The sequence below is a fragment of the Brassica napus genome, chromosome C4, assembly GCF_020379485.1.
Source record: "Brassica napus cultivar Da-Ae chromosome C4, Da-Ae, whole genome shotgun sequence".
NCBI lineage: Eukaryota > Viridiplantae > Streptophyta > Magnoliopsida > Brassicales > Brassicaceae > Brassica > Brassica napus.
Genome location: NC_063447.1, coordinates 42,282,036 through 42,299,355, shown reverse-complemented (window position 1 = coordinate 42,299,355; position 17,320 = coordinate 42,282,036). Strand labels below are relative to the sequence as shown.

Sequence of the window (17,320 nt, the reverse complement as noted above, 5' to 3'; positions counted from 1 at the left end):
TACATTCCACGCAAAAAACATATCGAAATTTTTTAATGGCGTTTCATGACCTTGTGGCCACTCTTCCTGTTTTTAACCAGGAAAAAAGGATTTTCTCGATCCATCTCCTCTGTTGTCTGAGATGAATCATGAATAGCTGGACCCAGATCAATGGGTAAAGTACCATTAACACTACCTGCCTGATCTGAAGACTGGTCCTTTGCTTCTGTCTGAGATGAATGAGCGTTGAAGATAGCACCGTTCAACATTAAACCATCAACATTTGACCTATCAACAGCAGTCGGAATCTCCTATGTGGTTGCAACAGTCGCATCTGAAATTTCCTTAGCAGCTTCAGCTACATCCGCAACAACCATTTGCTCCCTTATGTTCTCATTTGTGGCATCATCTGGTTCATCGTTTAATTCTAAAACAGAGTGAGGAGCGTTTTGAGCTACATCCTCCTCGTCAACATTCTGTGGTAATTCCACCACTTCACTGTTCTGAATAATATTTGTACTCTGACTCGCATTGGCGACGGTTACACCAGTCTTTCCATGAAGATCATGTCCAATCTCCCCTTCCTCCATATCCTGAGTATCTGAATTTGTGGAGGTACCAGCTTCATTCATAGATTCCTGAGGCGCGCCTTTTGTATCATGAAGTACAGGAACATAACGAGTTTCCATCTTCTTTACTTTCTTATCTGTGGCGCGGCCTGGGCGAGACTTAGACCTTCTTCTTTGTGTTTCAGTAGTGGCTTTCCTGCCTTTGGACTGGCCAGAAGAACCTTCAGTGAGGCCCGTTGGGCACCTCTCCTTTGTGTGACCAAACTTCTTACAAACATCACACTTAATGGGTAACCAAGGGTAGGAGACATCAATCTGAACCTCCTTACCATTCGAGAAACCAGAAACAATCCTATTAGGCAGGGGGGCAGTAAGATCAACACGCACAAACAATTTAGCAACTTCAAAATTTTCCTTCTGCTCTGTTTCAGGAGCTAGAGAATCTGGTTTACCAACTGCCGTCACGATGCGGCTCAAGCTTTCTCTATTAAACAGCAGGTATAGAACATTGTGCATCTCCACATGCACAATTGCACTCGTGAGTGGAGGCTCATCAGGTGAGTACTCATGGGACCAAGGCGCCACGAACATAGGAAGGCCCCCTATGTTCCAACAGGTGCGAGACAGAAGAACCTCACGAGTTTTTGGGTTTGTGACTCGGAGGAGATAAATGCCTTGTCCAATGTTATGGACAAAGATCCGAGGACCAGTTCTAGCCCACACTGCATTGACGACACCGATAATTTTCACCATTGATGGATAATCACCGTGAAAACGTGCGTAAATGAAATCTTTGAACTCTAGTTTTGCAGCCTCAATGTTTTCGTCTGGGATAAGGACGAACGACGCACCAGAGACATGTTCTGACGGGGTTCCCATCTCTTGCAATTGAGCAGAACTCTTGAGTAACGCAGCATAATTCCTAGCCTGGCTGTCCACATTCTCCAAAGACTTAGAGTCGATGTTGATAGCAGTAGAACCACCGGAAAGTTTGGAAACCTCCACATGAGGAGGAAGTAAAGACTTCAAAGGAGAAGGAGCGAATTCCTTCAAATTTGACACAGAATCGATAACCGATCCGGAATTTGTAAATGTATCATATCCGGACGCATAGAGACTAGCAGCAGCAGCTGAAGGAGAAATTGTCACTGGAATCGTAGATCCAGTTGCAGCTACGCCGAAATCAGAGAGCTCGACAAGAGAGATAGACTTTCTTCTTCTTAGCCATATCAGACGTCCTTGCAGACCGCATCAAACCATGGACCTTGAAAGACAGATCAGGAGGCGGGCGATGTCTCTTTTTCTTAACAAGCATCGCGACATGAGAGAGGAGAACGAGAAGACCGGGTGGGCAAAGAGTTCTCGCCGGAGAGCGTGGTGCCCACCGACGGCGGAGCTAGGCCGTGAAAACCTAATCCCCTTTTTTCGCCAATGAGAGAGAGAAAAAGAGCCGTTGAATTCTCTTTACGAGAGTTATCGGGTTCAATCTTGTTGAAACATACACTTTTCAAATAATAATTCTCGAATGCTCTTGATGTGTCCAAGAGAGAAATATAACCAATGTCTCAAAGAACTCAGAGCGTCTCCAATAAAAACTCTATAACTTCAAATATAAAGTTTTTTGCTCTCCAAAAAAGAATTTCAAAACTTCAAATTTAGAGTTTTAAGGAGTGAAACTTGAAGTTTCACTCCTTAAAACTCTAAATTTGAAGTTTCATCTTCTTATTTGTATTTTGGTCCTTATAATTTATACATCATATTTATGATTTTTAAATATTTTCTCATTTATCATTTTAATCTTTAAAACTTTTGTATATCATAAATATTTTAAATTTCTTTGTATAAATTCAAATTTTACACCTAAAATTAAAAAAAAAATTGAAATAACATTTATAATATTTTAAAACTAGAATTAGACAACAAGAATATTACAAAAGAAACTTAATAAAAAATGTTTTTTACAAAGATACATGAAGACATAATTATTATGAAAATTTTAATATTACAACAACATTAGTAGTCTAGTAAATTTGCTTCAGAACCTCTAAAATATTGTCCAAACAAATTTTGTGTAACCAAAGATGGAACACTAGGGAAATAATTTTATGGAATAATTTGATATTTTTCTTGTATTTTAATATTTAATTATTTATTTCTATTTATAATTTTATATTTTAGTGTAAGATTTTATTAATTAATATTATTTGTAATATTTTTATATATGTGCTAGTTATTTATAAAAATTTTTGGATTTATATTAATTGTATGAAATATAAGGACCATAGTGTAAATTACAAATAATTTTGAAGTTAAATTTGAAGTTTTGCTTTTGAAAAAAAAACACATTGAAATTTCAAATATAGAGTTTAAAAAACTCTAAAATAAAGAGTCTTAAAATTTTAAGATGCTCTTAATCATACAGTAATGGCTCAGATTGATAGGCATAGAGTTGATTGATGTTGAACGGACAGTATCTAACTTAATCAAGGGTATGATCTGTGAAACCTTCGTTAGCTTATTGGTTTGATTCTTTTATCACTGGATTTGGTACCAGCTTGATCAAATGAAAATTTTGAGTTTTAATAGAAAGAACAATCGAATTGGCACTAAACAATATCAAATCAATGTAGTATATGTAAATAGTAGTACTAAAATTCAAGCTCCTTTTTGTCATTTCATTTAACTATGAATTTGGTGCTGTTGCAAACACTTGAGTTACGATGATTAAACAAGGTAATGAGAGTGGCGCTTTAGTTTAAGGGTTACAAGTTACAACTAATAGTCGACAGAATCATTTAAATAACACGTGTTTTTCCTATGCGGATATGAGAAGGATAAGATCTTTGAGTGTTGTGACCATGATTCATATTCATAATAATTAGTCATGAATCAACAGAATGCAAACGAATAAAACAATGAAAACTAAAACATGAATAAGGTCATTGTCACTTGTCAGGAATAAAAGAGAATAATAATATCCAAAGCTTGAATTTGAGATCGGCGGAAGACTTGGAACTGTCGGCTACTCCCCCAAAATCTATCCAGCTCATCTTTGGGCCCCATCTCTAACCTTTCATGCAAGTGCTGCTTCTTCGTTTTCGAAGATAAATTTTCAAAATTTTAAAACAATACACAAAAGGTTTCAAGTGTTATATCTCTAATTTGCACAAAAGTCATTATATATTGGATCAAACTTTGTCAAGATCTCAGAATTTTTACTTCAAAAATCTCACATATCTTTGTTGGTTTTTTTTGGATACATTTTTTTATGATTACTTTGTTTAACGTTTCTTATAACCTGGACTGAATCAGTAGTGAAAAGTACACAAGTAATTAATGCTATCTCTATCAAACAGGCTGATTCATGGGGAAGAAAAGGAAACGAGAAGTTTAAGGGCCTAGTTCCTCTAGAGTTTAAATGAGAAATTACAATAAAAAAAAGGTGGCACTGCTGACTTGCCGTATCTTACTGGTAATTGATTAGTAGTGTTCTGCTCGATTTCATCATCATGTGTCATTGTCTTCATTTGCATCATGTGTATTTGTTGGTTCTGACATTGCATATCTCCCTAAATCCGTCACTTGTAAGTTGTAATTTATATATCTTCTTTAATTTATTAATAAAACGAGCGCGTTTTTTTTTGTCGGATACGAGCTCTTTTTATCATCTTATTATGTGATCAAATTAATATTTTACCCCAAAGATCTAATTATGTGATCGTTATTTTCTTTTTATTTTATTTTTATTTTTATAAAAGACTTTCATATTAAATTTTTATTATTGTTTTAATAAAGATAAGAAGAAGAAAATTTAAAATTCAATAAAAAAATCTAGACTCGGTATAGAAGAAAACCAAATACGAGAAAATTTTAAAATGGTCCAACATCGAAAATAAAAAACTCTAACCAATCACTTGAACGAATAATGCCTCCACCAAACATATGCTCACCAGAGAATACCACCGCCAAGCCACTATGACTGACTAAGAAAAGCCTAGAACAAAAAGAGTCAGCACTGGACCACACCGATAGCACCGCACCTTGAAAGATTCGAGTAGCAGAACATCGAGGAAGGACCTTGCCAAACATGGAACTGACGCTGCCTACTTCATATGAGGGACCTTGCATCTCGCTTTTTATCCAGTGAAGTAAAGAGTGGTCAGAGAAACAAATTTCTGGTACGACACTTTGACTCCTTTGGGTCTCTTAACCTCTGTCTTCGGTGAGGATGGAACCCACAGGCGAAGGACCAGAGCCAACGCTTATGTTGCTGATGTTTGCAGTGCAACGGGTTGGACGCTTCCTCATCTAAGACCAGAGGAGGAAGTAGCTCTTCACACATCTTTCTTCGATACAGTTTCAGCTGGATCGTCGATGGTGACTCTAGCAACACCTACTCTTCCTCTAAAACCTGGGAGGTCCTAAGACCAATGAGAACAAGACAAGCCAGTGTTAAGCACATCTGGTTTAGTGGTGCAACCCTGAATCATGTTTTTCACATTTGGGTTACTGATTTAAATCGGCTTCCCACAAGAAATAGATTGTTTGTTTGGCGTATGCAAGTGCCATCAAGTTGTTGTAGTTGATATATCCATCCAGAATCTAGAGACCATCTCATGCTCTCTTGTCCTTATTCCATGACGATTTGGTCTGAGATTATACACAGACTCTGTTGTGTTGTGCCTACATTCCGTGATTGGGCTGAGCTTATGCTATGGGCGTCTAGTTCATGTTCTACAGCCCCATCTGTGTTAAGAATGTGTGTGCTCCAGACTCTTGTCTACACTATATGGCAGCAGCGCAACAATATGCTGTTCAACCATACTCTATCTCTCCCACTTGTGGCGTTCAAGGACATCAACAACCAGGTTGTCAGCTCCATCTACGCACTGAGGAAAAGTAAGAAATTCAGGGCCCTCATGCAACTTTGGTTAATTTGACCCTTTGTTTGATAGGTCTCCTTTGGGCTTCTTACGAACTCCATGCTATCTCTTTTGTAACAATCCCCTCTTTTTTTACTTTCTTTTTGCCAGGGTATTGTTTTGTATAGGTCAACTACTCATTTAGACTAATCTTCATCATTTATGATAATTTACATTCTTAGCAAAAAAAGGAAAGCTCACCGAGAGCTAAAAAGAAAAAGAGGAGGAGATCTCGGTATCGAGGCAGTCAGAACTTAATGTCACTGTAGTCAACTACGGCAATTCAAGTACCTTCAAAACCCTCACCACAACAACTGACAAACGAATCACCGAGTCACTCTCTTTAGATGGAAGCTCCCGGAAACCCAAATATTTTAAAAACGAAAGAGAAAGAGCCGCACAGCCCATAAAGAGCACGCTGAATCTTGTCCTCTAAAGATTTGGAGCATGCATGGCCTCTTTCTCTCATCTCTGCCAAGGCGGAACCAAAGACACAAAGGGAACAAGAACCCGCCACATGTAACCATGATTTGACCCACCAAAACTGAAGATGAAATACCAGCAAGACAAAAACGTTAAAAAAGGGTGGGATCCTCACAGCACCGGCGAGATCACCAGAAAAATAACCGGAAAAATCGAGATCGAAAAAATGAAGCTTTATTCTTAGAGAGAAGGAAGAGAAAGAGAAAGAGGAGATAATAGAGAGGTTAAGCTGATCTTTGAACTTTCAAAGAAAATATTTTTTACCATCGTTCATTGGTTGGTAAGGATTGCGTCATCTCTATTTTCATTTTTTTTGTTTGATATATAATATGTACTCCATATAGTTTAAAATGTAGTTAGTTTTAATTAAAATCACCAATATTACAAAAAAATTACTTTAAAAATATATATTTAATATAATATATATATATACTCAACCAATAATAAAAATCCTGCATAAGTTAACTGATAATGATGATGATGGTGATGATGAGACTCAAGGCGGCACGATGGATGTGAGGGTTGGCGTTTAGGGCTGTAGAGTTTGTCAGATCCGGTTTTCCCTTCTTCGAGATCTCCGACAAAAGCTACATGACATCGGCGTGTGGCTTGGTGTGATGACTTCCACATCTACGATCTACCTTGCCCCGGCGGAGGTAGACGGTTGGAGGAGGGAAGCAATGTACGGCGAAAAGAGGTTTTGTCTTCGGTTACCAGAGAAGACGCGCGGCTTCGATATTTGGTGACATAGAACTGGTGAAGCGCGGTGGAGCAGTGTTTCCCAACACCAATGACACACCAATGATTGTTCTGCTGACACGAGCTCTGCTTTTTTGAAGTTGTGACTTGGTGATTCTAGTTTCGCTACATGACATCAAGGAACGACTTTTCATTCTGGACAGTCTAGTTTGGTTTATGGCTAAGGTTCGCGATGGTGATTTACCGAATGGACGGTGATCGATATGCACCATTGGCGAGTTCTATTAGTAGACGAGCTGAAATCTAAATTATTAGGAGTCTAATAGTTCGAAGTTAGAAACGATTATGCTTCATGCTCCTCTAGTGTAATTACTGTTTTCGTACTGAGAGGAGTGAGCTTTGTTGGTGGTAGTGGGGAGTGTTGTTGTTGTTTTGCCTTTTACTCCTACTCAAATAAGGGGTTTGATGGTTCTGTACTTGGAGTTTGGCACTTGATTTTGCAGTCTTTCTTCTAGGGTTGATGTGTTCAGTGAGTGCTTTCAACATGTTTCTTTTTTTCCGTGAGTGATTCCGGAGAGTTTCGTTGGCAAGGCTTCGTCTTCTTGGTGTGTTGAGTGGGCTTCTACCTAGGAGAAATGGACGTTTATGATTGTATAGCATCTGTATCCAAAGGTTGTGTAGATTGAGTAGCGGTTCATCATGTTTGGTTATGAAATCTTCGGTTCTTGGTTCTTAAACATTGGCGTTTGGCGTGCGAGGCAGCAACGATAAGTCGTATTTAAGGTGTTAGAAGTGGAGGTTAATGGGTGGCAGCTATGGGCAACAGTGGTAGCACATTATCGTTGGCCTTTGCTTAGTTCTAAAGTCCACTAAGTTATTTTGTGTTATGCTCCTACGTAGATATGTCAATTGTTTATATAGATTTAGTAGTGATTTAGATGTATGCTTTGTTTCCGTAAGTTGTCTTTGTGTGGATTTTAGTTGCTGTCTTCATATGGATTCTTGATTATGGAGTTTTGTTTGTTAGACTGCCAACTTATATATCAAAACTTGTTTTTTTTTGTCATCGTATTAAAACTTGTTTCACTATATGAATGAATTTAAGTTTGTGGAAAAATGTTAATTGATGACGCAATATTCAATAAATAATATTTTGCATTAAAATGTTAAAATTATTTATATTTTAAAAATAATACTTCTAAAACTAATTATATTATGAAACACGGAGAATATATTACTTTTTATTATTGAACCATACTTTTTATTATTGAATCATGGTTAATTTTATTATAAAAATCCTTATAAAGGTATTAAAGTATGAAAGATATATTTTTTTATAAAAACAATTTTCTAAAATATTATGTGTTATAAATTTTTTACTAATTTTAAAAATTGATGGAACATATGGTTTTACTAATCTTTACTTTTTTATTTTATATTATGTAAAATATATTTTTTGAAAACAAACTTGTAATTGGTTTTCCAGATTTACTTGTATTTAATAAAATGGATGAAATATCTGTAATATTTGCAAATATATGTAAATTTTGGATAACCAATTCGTATGTTGTCGAACAAATAATTTTTTTTAAAAAAAATATCTGTAAAATATTAAACAAATCATAAATAAATACTGAAAATAAGAGTGTTATTTGATCTGTTGCTACCACCCGTAGTAACATGCTATATTGAACAGACACAAATATACACGCGACAGTAACTAACGCATACATGAACCCATTTAATTATTATAGTTACAGAGTCTATTAAAGACAACAAGTTTGCTTCATACAGATGTCCTTCTAAGGGGGACCCACACAATCCCATATTCGAACTGATCTAATAATATACACTGTCCGATCAAACAATCACCCAAAGATGATCATAATCGGGGAACATTTTCGAACAATACGCACGACCGTAGATAAATACTCAGAGCCTTCTCATTAAGGTATCGATCTGCTGCAATCGGCTTTAGCGAAACCCACTCTCTTATTGATTACATCAAACTCAACCCATAAATTCTGCTGATGAACGTTCCCGATTATATTACTAGCGGCACCAAGCATGCTTGACCGTCCGATGCCAACACAGTGGACTCCACCTCCTACGTTAATAAGAAGCCTTTGCCTTTCAACGAGAATCTCAACTCCTCTCCCGAATTCAAACACAAGATCTCCTATCAGCCGTCCGATCTCCATAGGATTGTTTCCATCAAAACACATGTCAGCCGTTTCGCCGTACACGTAACCTTTTTTCATTCTGGGCCCTACACGCTTCACTATCTCTCCCTTCACTTTATCATACGCCACGTCGACCAAGTGTGTGAATTCGGAACCGGAATCGACCATGGTTTGACCCGACCCGCCAGCGTCGGGTTTGAAAACAGAGGCTGGGATGTCTAGCCTCTTTTGTCCGATCCGGATCCCTTGCAAAGGTACTGTATAAGCCAGAGGGTCTAAATTCGGCATGCGTTGACTGTGAGGAAAAGTCAAAAGAGAGACGTATTTGAATCCCCGAGAAATCGGATTTTCCCCGATGTAAAAAGACCCGATCGGAGTAAAACCGGGCCGGTCAGACCGGGTCGGGATGCAATAAGAGAATTTGGATATTTTGGCTTGCGAGATGAAAGAGAGACGACCAAGATTCATCCCCAAAATACCCCTCTCGTCCGTAGACTCAGCGGCACAGCCTAGAATCAAAGGAGGCGTAGTTTGGGTATTCGAGAAGGTGAATTTCTCATTGACGAGATTACCCTCGGCGTAGGTTCCGTCTGCGTAGAAGTAGGAATAGTGACAGAGACGGTTGGAGTCGCAGGTCGTGGGAAGGGTAAAATCGGGAATTCTTGGTTTACAGAAAGGATGAGAGCAAGGCAAGTTGGAGAAGGATGAAGACAGCGACGGATCAAACGACGTCGTTGGTTTCTGCTTCTTGCGATGGCACTGGATCCACGAGAGTTGACTCCCTGTGTCGAGAACAAGCTCTTGAGTCTGAGCAGGTGTTCCAATCGGAAGAGAGAGGATCAGAGCCATCGAGTATTTGAAGTTTGATCGGAAATTGTACGGAGGAGATGATGACGACTGAGATGGATTCCGGCGAGAGGCTATGGAGGTTTGGAGAGAAGAAGAAGAAGATGATGAGTTAGTGGTTGTAGTGAGACGGAGAGATGTGAGCGGGAAGTGGAGAGAGAGAGATGATGAGAGAGAAACTGAGTTGCAGAGGAAAACGTAGAGAAGTGTTAAGAAGAGAGACATTTTTAACAGTCTGAGAGTGAGTGATGAGAGAGAGATATGATGTTACATATATATACAACACGCGCACGATTATTTAAAAAAAAAAAGAAGAGAAAATTGAAGGAGATTGTGCAACTAATTGAAAGTGGTTAGCTTTATATGACTTTATATTATATGTGTTTTTCATACGTTTGTGTATAATATATGCTTTTAAGCTAGTGTTTATGTCGGTTGGCGACGCATGGATAAGGCTATGAAATTTAACTAAGTTTCGTGTTTATTGCTTTTCTTGGTTTGGTTTGGATTTTTATTATTTCTTGGTTGATTAGATGCCAATTAAGAGGTTTTCAGCGACCCGGATGTTTTAAATTTGCACTCAGCGACCTAGGAGGCTAAGACAATAAGTAGTACTCCCTCCGTTGTAGGATAAAATTTTTGTTTTAAAATAAGTGTCGTTTTATAATTTCAATACAAAATTTATTGATTTTATATTTTTATTTATTTTTTGATTGGTTGAAATGTGGTTAAGTGTATTGGTAATGATGTTTTTATCAAATAAATATATAAAATTAAACGTTTTCTTAATCTGTGTGAAAAAATCTAAAATGATAAAGAATCTGAAACGGGAGTACATCTTTATATTTCAAATATAGCTAGAATTATCTGAATTTATTATATTTATTATTATCTATAATAGCGATTTAATAGAAGTTTATGGTTATGGTTGGTACTCAACTTCCCTTTTCCCTTCAATTGAAATGGTGAAGGGTGTTTAGAAAAAACCTGGTGTGATTGAATTCGTTTTTATGGTCAAGAGAATACGTTTCATTTACAATTTGAAATTTGATGTGGAATAATAACTTTGATAATTGATAACTTGTTTAACATATTTGTTAAAATGATTTGAGATAATCAAATAACAAGAAATTTAAAATATTGAATAAGTTGATTTATGGATTGACAGTTGATTAAAGAATTACATATAACGGAATAGTTATTTATGACAAAAATACAGGAATCAATCTATTTTTTATAGATTATTTTAAATCCTTTGGTTAACCTTCTAAATATTCGATAATGTTATATAGATTTCAAAACATTGGTTTCAAACTCATGTTAATTGGTTAACAAGCAAACTATTTCAGACGTAGGGTTATTTTGTCGGTAAAAACATTCCATAACTAAGAATCATACAAAAGATAAAGATTGAACTCAGAACTAGAATCATACAAAAAGATAGAGATTAAACTCAGAATCATACTCAATAATTAATCTGAAACCGATATACATATAAGCTATGTTGAATAATTAATAGTTTGGATTAGTGATAGATGCTTTGAAAATCATAAAGAAACAAAAATGATCATAATTGATTGGTACAAACTGAGCATCCCATACTTCAGAATCATACCCTATAATTATTCTCAAACTGATTTAAGTTACGTTCAGTGGTTTCTGTTGCTTCCTTTTCACGATCAGTTCGATATACAAAATAATATATTGTCGTTGGTGAAAAGATACAATGGACAGTGGAGACTACTCTGGTTATAATATATTGACGTGACAGAGGAAACAAAGCCGACCAAGGAAGCAGTTGACACGTAGTCAAAGGGAAGACGACAGAGATACACTACTGAGGAAAGCGAAATTCCGGAAACGCGTTTTCTCTTCTATTTCGCAATTCAAGACAAAATGGTCTTCGGTGCACAACAAAAAAAAAAAAAAAATCTTCGGTGCAAGGCTTGTTGACAGTTATATTTTATTGCATTTTATCAATTAAGTTTGTGCATATACTATTCTGGAGTCAATTTTACATATAAGATTATGCAACTTTCACGTAGTTGTCAAATATGCTTTTTAAAAATATAAAAAAATATAAAACTATATAAAGTTTGGTCTGGAACTGTTCAGTTTTCTGTATTTATGGTTTATCAGGTTGGATAAAAAACATTAAAACCATATAACGCCTACATTTTTTAATTTTTTTGTCGGCCATATAACAACGCCTATATATAAATTTATTTTGGGGTTAGTTTTGATTTTTTCGGATTTATTCTATTATTTTCACAAATTTCTTTCTTTTTAATATATACATTTGCTTTCAGAAAATGATTTTTCATGCATTAAAATAACATAATAAATTAAATAATGTTAAATGACCATATATATATAAAGTTAATATTGCTCGAGACGAAGTTAAGTGTATATATGTTAGTTGAATAAGATGGTTAACCTTTGATAAGTGTCTTTGAGAAGCGGTGCGGCATTTTCTATATATTCTATTAAAACAGGAATATTACCTATTGATATATGTGTTGTCCAACTATTTTAATATAATTTTTAAGATATTTTATGAATCATTTAAAAGAAATATTATACATAAAAAAATATAAATATGACTAAAAACACAAATATAAAAATTCAATTTCTAAAAAATGTAAAACAAAAAATATATCCGTCCTTCTAAGGACGGATCGGAATCTAGTAATTGCTTAAAGTTAAACCTTTTCGACTACAAATGATATATCTTTAAAAAAAAGAAACAAATGATATATCTGAAAATATGTCTTTATCGAGTGAGGAGAGGTCTCGCCCAAGGATCAGAACTCACGTCGGTTATACATTTTACATGATTGTTCGTATACAATATCATTCGAAGAGAGTAGAATAGAAACCCTCTTCAGTTGTTCTTAATATAGATGTGGGTTTGCAGTGGAAACACTTACCTTCGCTTTTTTCAGACGTCTCTCCTCAAGAAAGTCCTCAGTTAATCTCTTCTTTATTTATAGAAAGATAAATTGATGTTCTATTTTTGTTTTCTCCTTATTTGATGTTCAATACTTCTATTCACGTTTTTTGGTTCTTGTCATCAATTATTCATGTATACGTTTGATGTTTCTTTAAAAAAATCGATTGTTCAACTCGGTCCCATATTTCCTTTTTCAAATTGTTTTAACATAAAACAAAATTGTCATAAAATGAGGGGGGGGGTGGGGGGGTGGGGAGGGTGGGGGGAGAGAGATTCTCTTCATACCATCTTTCCCAATAAATCAAATTTCGATACAATGCTCTTTCCCATAAAACAAGGCACGAATCCGACTTTAGAAACAACTCCGAACCGACCCTTTTCTTTTCATTTGAGTATAGGCCATTTGAGGGACTACTTTAAAACAAAATATATTAAACCAGCTTGTAATGGGGTGAAGAATACAATGTAGGGTACTAGGGTTAAGGACCCTTCCACTGTAATTTCAAATATCACTGGTTATAAATGGCATGGATCTTCGATTGTTTAGTTTACCATATACTCATTCTGTTTTATAAAGAGTATCATCTGAAATTTCTTCACACATATTAAAAATCATTTAAAAGTTTATTTTACTTTCATTAAATATCTTTTTCTAATTAATACATTAAATTAATAGAGTTTTTTTAATGTCTGGTTAGTTATTAATTCATTAAAATAACCGGGTTAGAAATGAACTTTTATTTTAAATCCTGTACCGAAAATAAAAAATTACAATTTTGTGAAACAAAAATAAAATCTTAAATGATATTTTTTGTGAAATAGAGAGAGTATAACAATTAGTCTAAAATTTTATTATATACTACAAAAAGGAGAGTAAAAGAGAAAACTGTGGGAGGAAACAAAATTTTCCGACAGGGACTTGTGCATTGGATCGTGAATTTTAAACGCATTCTTCGTGGCGTCTTTTTTTATTTGTACTACTTTAAATCTTTACAATTGGAGTGTCGTTGTTTTATCCAACACAAGTCCGTGTAATTAATAAACAACTATCTTCATGGCGGTTAGTGTTTGGATCTCTTCTTTTACTTTGAACTCTATTTATGATTGTCATATTTAGTTAGTTAGTGGTCATTCTTGCCAACAAGTGCTAGACTGTACATCTTTTACGTGGCGAGCTTGGTTGATGAACGCAAAAACAGTTTTACGTACTAGTTTTACGTACAAGAAGCTCAAATCAAGTTTTAAAAGCTAATCGTCCAAGCTGGTCGACGAAAAAAAAAAGCTAATCGTGCGTCATACAATTTGGGAAATATTATTAAACGCACCCTATCTATATTAACAATAATTTATAGAGAGCTAAGCCAATAGATTCCAAAGGGAAATTAAATTAAATTAAAATTTCATTGTTTCATGGACAATTTTATGGAAAAAAAAGTTTGTATATGTCATGTCCATTTTTGTATTACATCAAAATATAAATATTTAAACGTTGTTTGTTAAACACTTTAGAATTTATATGTAGATGTTCATTTTAGATGCATAACTAATTACATCAAAAATTGGATATTTGAAATGCTAAAATAAATTTAAATGTAAATTTTATATTTTGAAAGCTAAAAATTCAAATACCCTCAATATAATATAAAATTAATTAAATTTAATTATTTGTTCTTTTAAACATTTTTCAATTTTAATATTAATTTGTAATAGATCAATTTAAAAAAGAGACAACACATGAATATAGTACTCCCTATGTTTCATAAATATACATGTTCTAGAAAAAAAATGTTTCAAAAATAATTTTTTATATTTTAAATATATTTTTTGTCAACTAATAATACTTAGTTGTAAAAAATGAATTGCATTTATTGAATTTTTTTTGGTTTAGAATTATGAGAAATAGATAATCATAAAATTATGTATTTATAACTAAAATTCAATATGTTATATTAATATGTGTGAAAATTTTAAAACGTGAATTATTAGAAACTTGGAGAGTATAAAAATCAATGATTTTTCCAGAGTTGGCAATTCAATATAGATGAGCTAGCTTTTTAAATAAAACTCCATCTGTTTCAAAATGATACATGTTTTCACTTTTCCACACATATTAATACAACATAACAAATTTTGGTATTAAATACATGTTTTTGATAATCTATTTTACATAATTTCTAAACTAGTAAGAATTCAGTAAATGCAATTAATATTTTTGAAGTTTACAATTAATCATTATTAATTGATATAATGCATTAAAATAGAAAATGTATATTTAAAAAAAAAATATTTTCTAAACGTGTATCTTTTCGAAATGAAGGGAGTATGCTCGTAATATCAAAATTACTTTGTTTTGTCTTAATTAAGAATGTAAAAAAGACATTCTTGTACAACAATAATATATGTGCTTCTAATACTTTTCACAACAAGAAAACAACAATTCTGATCATGATATAGATAAGTTTTTAATAATATTTTATAAAAAATTATAAAGAACTAGTTTTGATGATTTTTTGCTTTAAATACCATCAAAAATTCGAACAATCAACTAAACAATTTAAATAAATACTTTTACGCAGAAAAAGAAATCCACCCAAAAACTTAACTAAAAGTCAAAATGACTTAAGCCAGATACCAAAAAAAAAAAACCCTATAAACTGAAATTTGCTAGGAACCAATCCTAAATCTAGTAAAGGAAGACCAAAAAAAAAGTGTAAGCAAAAAAAAAAAAGACCAAAACAATTATAATTTATTAGAGAAAGCTGTTAAAACAGAAATATAAAACGGTTGGGTTCAGACAGAACAAGACATTGAGCCACAAATCACCGAAGCCCATCAAGGGAACTCGCCAAGTTCAAAACAGAGCATAACAGTCTCCTCTGCAAATGATAGAGCAAAGGAAATTGCTGGGAAAGTCACAAAGCCTTGTACGAAAGCACCTTGCCTATCCACAATCAATTCAACGTGTTAGCGAGCGACCATAGCAGCTTGTTGAGATGAACACAAGTGTCTTTAGATCCTTATATTGCTTTTACTATATAACAATCGGTTTGTAGTAAATGAAATTTAAGAAGAATCAATAAGAAAAGTATTCAATTTCACTCTCTTTAGCATTCTTTCATAATATCAGAGCTATGAAATATTTCTCTATCGATTCCTATCAATCTCCTTCACTGTACATAGTTAACTCAATCACAGTCCGTCTCACAAATCAAAATTATTCGTTCTGGAATTGACAGTCCCATTCCTTTCTCAACGTTCAAGGTTTTCTGGGATTTATCACATGCTCAATTCCAAGACGTCTCAGACTGTTCTCATCACGTCTTCAACATACACGTCAACACCAAAACAAAATTCAAAATATCTTCTCTAGTTCGAAACCGACCAAATTGTCTAGTCAAGGATTCTTGGATCTGTTTCCGAAGCCCTTCCATCTGTAATTATTCAACGCGCCATAGCACACGAGATCTGAAGAGCTCTTAACCACCAATTCAACAGACCATCCAACTCACACTTGTTAGAGCATCAACACAAAGTCCAAACTATGTCCAAAGGTATGTCGAACCCCACTCCATTTTCATTTCAAAATAAAATACGAAGTAAATGAAAAATAGAAGAAAAAATATATTTACTCCATAAATAGAGTGGGCTTAAAGCACTTTTACTCCATTTTTTATTTTACTTCATTTTAGAAAAAAATAATAGAATTTTACATTGAAAATGTTTAAGGACATCTTCATCACCAGTCTATATTTTACTCCAAAAATAGAATAAAAATTAGAGTGAAGACGAAAATGCTTTTAGAAAAAATAAGACCGTGTAAAAAATCAAATGAATGAAAAAAAGTTGAACAAAATTTCATTTACTGAATTGAATTGAAAAAACAAATTGAATAAAAAGGAAAAATAAAAAGAAAGAATTGAACAAAGAGTAAAGATGAATGGAAAAAAAAAATGAACATGTGTTTTCATATTTTAATAAGTGGAATATAACTAGTATTAAAATCCACGGACAATGAAACCATGAAGTTTTACACTTCTAATACAAGTCAACTCCACGTATGAAACTACTGACCTTTGCTCACCACACATGATCTATATATAACTTCTAGTTAGTAGGAAAAATACTTAAGAATTTATAGAGTTAGTAGGATAATGATAAGATTAAAGAAGATAAGTTCAAACTTTTTTTGTTTTTTTTTTTTTTTTTGGTATACGATGAGTTAATACGTTAGCATGTCTAGCGCCATTTTTTGAATTATGTATATTTTGATTATTTTTTAAAAAAATTTCAACGTTAATTATTGTTTTCCATTTGTTCCTCATCAAAATTAGAGGAGGAAATATTTGTTAAAGAATTTCCACGTATATGAGGAAAACAAATGAATACAGTGGGACCATATGTTAACAATTTGACAAAACATTCAACTTAATTGGTAACAATTTCAAGGAACAACAAATTCACCATCTTTTTTTTTCCTAAAGTGGTGTCACCAATTGAAACCCATGATTGAGTATCTTCAAAGAATTAAGAAGTCACTTTGATTATCTTTTTGTAAACCTAAATTTATAAATATTTAACTATAACAAAATGCTGAAGTTATTGCATTGTAAAACTAATTTGATTATTAATGAATATTTTATTTTAAAACAGATCATATTTGGTAATTAAGGTTCACCAACAAAAAGA

The 17,320-nt window shown here is 33.8% G+C and overlaps 1 protein-coding gene across 1 annotated transcript; it reads right to left on the bottom strand.

Annotated features, from left to right (window-relative positions):
- Nucleotides 1–8,279: 8,279 nt before the first annotated feature.
- Nucleotides 8,280–10,065, bottom strand: LOC111213184 (aspartic proteinase PCS1-like). Its single transcript, XM_022714866.2, has one exon. It carries the CDS (start codon nt 9,904–9,906, stop codon nt 8,599–8,601), a length of 1,308 nt encoding a protein of 435 aa, XP_022570587.1. The 5' UTR covers nt 9,907–10,065; the 3' UTR covers nt 8,280–8,598.
- Between the last annotated feature and the right edge of the window lie 7,255 nt (nt 10,066–17,320).